The 8455-nt window shown below is 43.4% G+C and overlaps 1 protein-coding gene across 1 annotated transcript; it reads right to left on the minus strand.

Moving 5' to 3' along the window:
• Window positions 1-2156: 2156 nt before the first annotated feature.
• Window positions 2157-7324, minus strand: LOC121836655. The gene is made up of 2 exons (XM_042291615.1): window positions 6935-7324; window positions 2157-2621 (listed from the first exon to the last, which is right to left on the minus strand). The coding sequence occupies exons 1-2, from the start codon at window positions 6989-6991 to the stop codon at window positions 2157-2159; spliced, it is 522 nt and encodes a 173-aa protein (XP_042147549.1). The 5' UTR covers window positions 6992-7324.
• Window positions 7325-8455: the final 1131 nt, after the last annotated feature.

Below are 8455 nucleotides of genomic sequence, written 5' to 3' on the forward strand. Positions count from 1 at the left end.
ACACAAGAAAAAAAAAAAAAAAACCATCCCCTGCCCGATTTTGAAGCTAGGCCCTCTTGATCGTGAAACTATCGCGCTATCCGTGGCGCCAACATTACATTTTTTTTCTTTCTTTTTTGCAAGTTGCGCCAACATAACTCTGCCTATAATGCTCACGCATTCTCACATCATGGGGGAAAGCTTAGGTGCCTTCGTAGTTTTCCATGCACGTGTTATTTTTATTTGTGGCAAGAGTTCACATTCCAGAATGCCTTTAGAGTTTTGGAGCAAAACGAGTTTTCTTCAACCGAGTCACCTTCCAGAGCCAGCAGACCGCACTGGGTCGTCCAGCTAATCAAGCAGCTATTTTCAAATTCTCTGACGTGCCCGTCCTCGCATCCGATGTTGCCGTTTGACAAGCTTAAGTTTCTTCCACCTGGTAGCCGGAACCCCCACGGCAGCTTTGTTCCGTCCCCACTCCCTCTCGAGAGGATGGCTCGCCCCGAGGCTAATCCCATTCTCTAGACGCTCTTTCCATCCAACACTGGCCCTTTCCCTCCCCGTCCCCCAGCTTCGGGAGAGAAAGTTCTTCCCTGCAGAACGTCCCGTTTGTACAGCGGCCTTCGACTACCAGACTCGAGATTCTGCAAGGCAGAACATCCTCCTCACCATAGAGGAGGAGGAAATAGGCAATGGTGGACAGGGTAGAAGGAGGGAGAGGAGGAAGCGAGGGAAAAGTGGAAAGTGCGAACTGGTCGTCGGCCTTTAAGAAAAATAACAAGGGAAATGCCATCAGGTCCGACAGCCTTGGTTGCATCAATTCCGCGCAGCAACTTCACTATACCGTTCATGTCAATTGTAATGCTGGGCATTACGCTTTGCTGCGTTTGGTAAGCCACTGGAGTCTTCCAAAAATACCGACTTAAAATACGAGTTAAAGCATTCAACCTTCGCGTTATCAGACACCACAGTACTACCATCAACTTTCAATGCAGGAATAGAAGTGTCTTCCTTTCTGTTCGCGTTGACGAACTTCCAGAATTCTTTAGGGTTTCTTTTTAGATTTTCGTTAAACTTGTCAAAGAACACTTTTTTGCTTAATTTTATTTGCAATTTGAGAAGCCTGTTAATCTCTTTGTACTTCTGCTCAGTTTGGACTGACCAACTTTTGGTCAGCGTTTTGTAAGCACGTCTCGCTTTACCTATAAGTCTGCGAATTTCTACATTAAACCAAGGCTTATTTTTTTTACGCTTCCTCATTTGTTTCGATGGAATATACACCTCCGCAAGCTCTAATATTTTATTTCTAAAAGCATGCCATAGAGTTTAGACGTCACTATTCTCGGACAGACGAATAAATGTATAAAAATAGGATTCAAGCTCTGCATCGATCGCTTCGTAATTACCTTTGTCGTACAAAAATACTTTCCGTGGACATTCCGCTTGCTTTCGCGTTTCGGGCTCCGAGAGCTTAGCAACCCGCGCAGTGATCAGTTATGCCGGGAAGTACAGTGACCTCGGATACAACGCCAGGAAAGTTGCATAAAATTAAATCCAAGACAGAATTCCCTCGCGTCGGTTTTTTAACATATTGTTCGAATTCAAATACACCGATTATGTCAGAAAACATCGAGTAAGCGCGGAGTCCATCTGTAGCAAGAACTTCATCAGACCAATTGAACCCTGGTAGATTAAAGTCTCCTCCCAAGAATACACTATCTGGAGTTGTCGTCAACAAGTCACCCAGTTTGTCTATCGAGTATGCATCACTATATGGGGGGCGATAAAATGTACCAAAAACTAAAGTGGTCCCCTTAGGTAAAACTACACGACACCATACAGACTCTGTGTCGTTTTCGGAAAAAAACTAGTTCACTACTACTCCAGTCTGATGAAATTAGCAAACACACACCACCTCCGTGTCTATTTCTATCTTTGCGGTATACGGAAAAACCAGGGGGAAAAACTTCGCAATTAGAAACCGAGTCATGCAGCCTTGTCTCTGTTCCCATAATAACTTTGGGTCTGATTGTCTCGACTGGAGATAAGAAATCGTCCACTTTATTTTTTATGCTACGGAAGTTCACAAGTAATACCGAGGCATCTACATCTGATAAAGCGGCATTTTGACAGATATCTCTCGCACTGCGTCAATCCTGCTGAATCGGTGGAGCCTTTTAACGAACGAGTACAGGCATGCTTTGTTCGAAATCCCAGGCGTACGCGTCTCCGTTGATAACGAGCTTGTCGTAGGTAAGATATACTTTGTTGTTCTTATCTTGTCGTTTATCTTTGAAATAGTCCCATAGCTTGCGCCTTTTTTCTCTGACAAGAGCACTGAAATCCTCGGAAACGCTGTAAGCAGAGTTTTTGAATTTAAAGGCGTTGCGCATGATGTTGTCACGTTCTTTCCAATTTCGAAAACTTGCTATAATCGGCCGACAGCTACGTTCCTTGAAAGTACCTAAACGGTGGGCCCTTTGTATTGAGGTGACATCAATATCTAGGTCACCTTTACAGATGCGTCTAACAAGAGTTTCTGACTCCTCCCATGACTCTCGCACTGTGTCATCAGGTATGCCAAAAAAAACCAAGTTTGTCCTGCGGCACCGATTTTCAAGGTCGTCTAGCCTTGCTTCCAGCTTTCTTCTATTTACTTCAACATCTGAGATCCGTTGTTCAAATTGCTCGTTTTTTGCAATTAAATTTTCTAGTTTATTGTGAATCTCCGTTTGTTTGCTTTCAATAACATTTAATGCTTGGGAGTGGCGGCTGCATTGTTCAAACGTGAGGTATTACTCTCGTGGCGCCACTTAGCCCAGTGTCTGAAGTAAGAAATACTGGGTAGGCCAGGAAGCCGTGATCGTATAACATGGCAGTACGATGGAAGCTACGGCCTGGCGGGCCAATCGGAACGTGACTACGTATCACCGGAGTGCGCTTTTATTGTAAATAAATAAGTATCAGACTTTTCGCTGCGTCATGGTCTAATATCTGTGCGTTGCGCTCGTATACGTAGCGCATATAGAAGCCATCGGCACGCAATGTGGGGCTTATCGTTCACCCTTTGCCAAGTTACAACGAGACAGGGTATAACCGTGGGCTCTCACTCTGCTGGCGCCGCCTGGCTGTTGCCGGCTGGCTCTTGCAGAAAGCTTCTAGAAAAATCCCGTGCAGGCCTGTAACAGTTGCGAACTGGGGCGTAGACGCTTATGGCCTGGAATTAGAGAATGTAATCAAGGATGCGACCGTCCAGGTCGCACAGTAAGAAAGCACCTCGCAGGAACAAAATGCGAAAAAATAAAACTCTAAAATTACGCGCTCCAGACGTTTTGGAAGAAAAATAACAAGTAATGAATAAAGCGGGCCTTGAATTACGACACGTCATGAACAGAAAAAAAATTAGTTTCTTGCAAAAAGAGAAGATTGCAGGGATTAGACTGGCCAAAAGGAATCAGCTAGCACTGTTGGTTTGGACTCCAAAAAACCCTGCACTTTTAACTAAAAAAAAAGAACAGCTAAAGTACAGGCGAGCTGGTTGATGTTTACCATGTTGCAAATTAACCTGAGACTAGGTTATGAAATAGGAACTTAAACTTAGAAGGGCAGAAACAAAAGAAGAAGAGACGTCTTAAACGCAGCTAAAAGATTTATTCAGTCCCACCTTCGTATAAACACACAGCCACAAGGTCACTAACGAAAGAACTTGCCCTTTGCTAGGACACAATACACCAAGACACACAAAGGAACTACCAGAGCAAAGAAAATATGCTAAGGGTGCAGGCAAGCTAGTGAATATTAACCATGTTGAATTAACTTAAAACTGGGGAAGAGAAGAAACATCAAAATGTAGAAGAGACATAAAATACACAGGACGACGTCTCTTTATTAGCCATTTGAACCCCATCAAGTAGTACAACGCCAACGTTGATATGTTCTAAAATGCTAAAAAGAACTTTGTGCACAACGCGATCACAAGCTTTTTCTTAATAAAGCTGCAACATTGCATCCCGGTCCCCTGTTGCGTCACAGCGCTCTAAAATGCTCCTTGCCACGTGAATATTGGTGGTGATAGTTCGGCCCCTAATGCCGCAAGTTTAAAGCGGCCCAACAATTACGTTTATTACGTTTTGCAGTCTCCTTGCCAAGACCTTCATAAACATCTTATAGTCGACGTTCGCTAAGCTGATGGAACGATAGGACGGCAGTGGAGAAATTCGATAAAGCGATTCTCTTGAGATGCACTCTCCCACAGTCCTAAACCTGGTTTTAACACATGGAGCTTATTTTCACTTTCTTGGTCCCATTCAGACTGCCACTTTCGGAGGAGTGCTTTTTTAATGAGGGGCTTCATATCTTGGTAGGGTAGGCCAGTAGAGGTCACCGTGAGATTTTTTGTGGAGGTAGCTAACTGGTCTGCTTTTTCATTGCCCAAGAGTCTAACCATGACTGGGGATGATGAAAATAATCCCTGGAGAAGGGGAACAAGAGGGACAAAGGACAACATAAAGCGTTGTCTTTGTCCCTCTTGTTCCCCTTCTCTAGGGATTATTTTCATCATTCTGGTCCAGCTCGCTTGCACCTTTGCATTCAATTGCATTATAATTATGACTGGGGATCCAGCAAAACTTTATATCATGGCCACGAACTAAGGAACTATTTATTTTAAATCGCACTAATTGGGCTAGCTTATTTTTGGTATCTTTTACTGAGTCGAGAGCTGAAACAACATTCTGTGAGTCCACGAAGAGAACAGCTTTCATAGTTTTGCTTGCCATAATGTATTAAATAGCCATCAATACGCCATAGAGCTCTGCGGTGAAAAAACTAGCCATGCTTTCGAGTCGTTGGGCCTTTGAAAAATCTTCAGAGTAAACGGCAGTTCCTATGGAGGAGGAGTTCTTGGATCCATCAGTATAAAAGTGAACATAGTTGCTGTATTCCTTTTGTGGCTCAACAAATTCTTGTTGAATAATAAGTGGAGAAACGCTATGTTTACTGAACCGTGTAAACGTCCAGTCACAGAAAACTGGAAGCAGCTCCCAAGGTGCAATGCGTAGAGGCTTCTTAAGGAGTTCTATCCCATTAAGGTAGAGTTGAAGAGATTCCTGATCACTTCCCACACGAAAACTTAAAGGTCTAACCGTCCTCAGCTTGTTCTCGAAAAGACGGACGTACCGAGATCGCTGCAAAGTAGTAAAGGTTGGATGGTCGAGGTCAGACATAACCCGGGAAGCATGCCACAGGCCTAAATACTGCCGTCGCTTCGCAAGGGACATGTTTATTTTTTATTTATTCAGATACCTACAGCGCCATGGGGCATTACAGTAGGGGGGGAGAAGTTGGAAATGAAGAACACGAATAGTTATACAAAAGTTAAAAGAGCAATATTCACAAGCCATAAATCTTTCAGTATCACAACAAAGTGCAGGCTACATAAAAAATAAAAATGCGGTCTACTAAACACTCCGAACGTTACTCAACTACTAACTAGACACTACGAGGTTAGTGTTGAATAAAACATATCGTTAGGAACAATGTTGACCACCGAGGCTGGCAAACCGTTCCAATCCCGTATTGTTTTAGGAAAAAAAGAGTTCATATAGACGTCACTTTTACAGCGGAATTCCTTGACCTTATACACATGATCCTTTCGTTGCGATATGTAATCTGGCGGGTGAAGGTAGGCGTTTCTATCTATCCCAGTCCTACAGTGAAATATGTTATTAAAAAATTTCAGTCGAAGGTTCTTCCTTCTAAAGCTTAACTCCTTCCATCCTAGGCTCTGTTTCGCACGAGTCATACTAAGTCGCCTGTCGTAATTGTTTAAAACAAAACGGGCAGCCCGGTTTTGTACTTTTTCAAGTTTGATTATCTGGACAGCAGTGTGAGGATCCCATATAGTGCAGGCATATTCTAAAATTGAGCGGACATGCGAAAAATAAAGTCTCTCTTTCAAGGAACGTGGTACAGGCTTAAAGTTACGAGCGAGAAAGCCAAGCATTCTCGAGGCTTTAGAGACAGTATAGTCAATGTGCTTACTCCAACTTAGGGTCGAGGTTAGGAATACACCAAGATATTTGTATTCGTAGGCAACAGTGAGTGGCTCGTCATTAATGGTATAAGTACTGAGGGACGGAACACGCCGTCTCGTAAATGGGATGTGGACAGTTTTCTTAAAATTAATATTCATTTCCCACAGTTTGCACCAATCGGTAATTGCATTTATGTCTGCCTGTAGAATGTCGACGTCATCACTCGCTCGTATTTTTCGATAAACAACACAATCGTCTGCAAAGAGACGCATTGGTGATGACACAACACCCACGATATCATTCAAGTACAGCATAAACAACAGCGGCCCAAGGACGGACCCTTGCGGGACTCCTGATGTCACGTCAGCAAATTCGGACTGGCAACCATTTAGCACAACATATTGCTTACGGAGAGACAAATATTCGCGTATCCAATATACCACTTTCTTATCAATTTTATAACCGTGAAGTTTCGCAATTAACAAGTCATGGGAGACAACATCAAACGCCTTGCTGAAATCAAGAAAAATGCAGTCAACGCTATCACGGCCATCAAGAGCACCTGCCAATTCATGTACAAACTCTGTTAGCTGTGTCACACACGAGTAGCCTTGACGAAAGCCGTGCTGGGAGGAATGTAGTATTCCCGAGGCATTTACATGATGGATTATGCCTGTATATAAAACGTGCTGAATTACCTTACAAGCGATGCTAGTTAGTGAAATCGGACGGTAATTTGTGACCACGTTCCTTGGGCCACCCTTGTGTATCGGGACCACCCGACCAAGCTTCCAATCTGACGGTAATGATGATGTATCTAAAGATTTTTCAAAAAGAACATAAAAATACAGGCAGACTACACCAGAGCATGACCTCAGAATACAAGGAGAAATGTTGTCGGGGCCTGTAGCCTTGCTAACATCAAGTTCATTTAAAAGCTTTCTAATCCCTTCCACTTGGAGTGTGATCGGAGGCATCTCATTAGTCACAAAGGGCGCATCGAAAGAAACATCCCGCTGTGCAGGCGGGTTAAACACGGAATAAAAAAATGAATTCAAAAGCTGGGCCTTATCGGTATCACTTTGTACAACACTGTCATCGTGATTAAGCGGCGGAACGGAGATATCACTTTTGGCATTGCTGCGCACGTATCTCCAGAACTCCTTTGGATTATTCTTCACCCTCTCTTCAAATGCCTGGAAATATTGTTGTTTGGCTGTATGAATGCTGGTTTTTACATGTGCAGTTAGTTCGCTCAGCTTGGCAAGATGGGCTGCAAGTTGAGTGCTACGGTACTTGAGGAACGCCCTTCGCTTCTTTTGAATTCGCTTCTTTTGAATAAGGCTACGGAGCTGGCGAGATACCCAAGGTTTGTCACGTGCACGCTTCGAAGTAAGCATAGCAGAAGGAACAAAGCAGTTCGTTAATTCAGTTATTTTGTTCTTAAAAACACGCCAGAGATCCTCGATACTCAGTTCCTCAGCCAACGTTTCAAAGGTTGGAAAATACGAATCAAGTGCAGCTGACATGCTATCATAATCTGCTTTGTTGTATAAAAACACCTTCCGCGGTTTTGACCGACCGACATTGGTATTTGCAAGGTTAACATCTGCCACAACTACTTTATGATCGCTGATGCCAGTGATGACTTGCGTATTTGAGATCATGTCTGGCGTATTGGATAAAAGTAAATCTAGAATGTGGCCCGTTTTATCGTCTCGCGTTGGCTCAAGAACGTGCTGTTCAAGTGAACACAGGTCCATAAGACTGAAAAACTCGTTATATAATTCTCCTCCTGCACCAGTCCTGTGATTATTCGCCTTCCAGTTAATTGCAGGTAGATTAAAGTCACCTCCAATTATAATTTTAGCGCATCTAATAGTAGAAACAATTTCAGACAGTGAACTTAAAACGCTCGGCTGTGTACCTGGTGGCCTGTAAAAGGCACCAACGGCCAGCCGTTCACCATTACCCAAGGAAAGTTCGCACCAAACGTTTTCAACGTTTTCAGTTTCAATCGGCATTTCTTTGGAAACAATACTTTCATGAACAAGAATAAAAACACCCCCTCCGTGGGAATTTCTATCTTTTCTATAACACAAGTAATTGTCAGGGAAAACCTCTCGATCGAGAACGTTTTCGTCCAGCCACGACTCCGTCCCGATTACAACCTGTGACTGAGTCATGTTTACAAGCTGCCGTAGCTCATCTACTTTATTTTTCACACTTCTACAGTTGACAAGGGTTATGTTTATTGGACATTCTTTGCGGTTATTAGGTAGTCAATGCTGAATCACCAGCTTTGCCTCATCATCCCAAGTGAATTTGACCCCGTCTAGGAGCAAGCAGTCATGTTTTAGCACAACTTTGCTATCCGGTCGACGGTGAGCCTTCGCGTATTCCCATAAATGCTTTCTTACAACACGAACAGATTCGGAGAG

The sequence above is a fragment of the Ixodes scapularis genome, unplaced genomic scaffold (assembly GCF_016920785.2).
Source record: "Ixodes scapularis isolate PalLabHiFi unplaced genomic scaffold, ASM1692078v2 PGA_scaffold2__306_contigs__length_199485367, whole genome shotgun sequence".
Taxonomy (NCBI): domain Eukaryota; kingdom Metazoa; phylum Arthropoda; class Arachnida; order Ixodida; family Ixodidae; genus Ixodes; species Ixodes scapularis.

Bases quoted from the DNA above. Each gene is read 5' to 3' on its own strand.
- LOC121836655 (XM_042291615.1), bottom strand. From the start codon at position 6,991: ATGCCTCCGATCACACTCCAAGTGGAAGGGATTAGAAAGCTTTTAAAT. The intron at 2,622-6,934 runs GTTAGCAAGGCT...AATAGAAGAAAG, and splicing joins AGCTTTTAAATGAACTTGAT to CTGGAAGCAAGGCTAGACGA.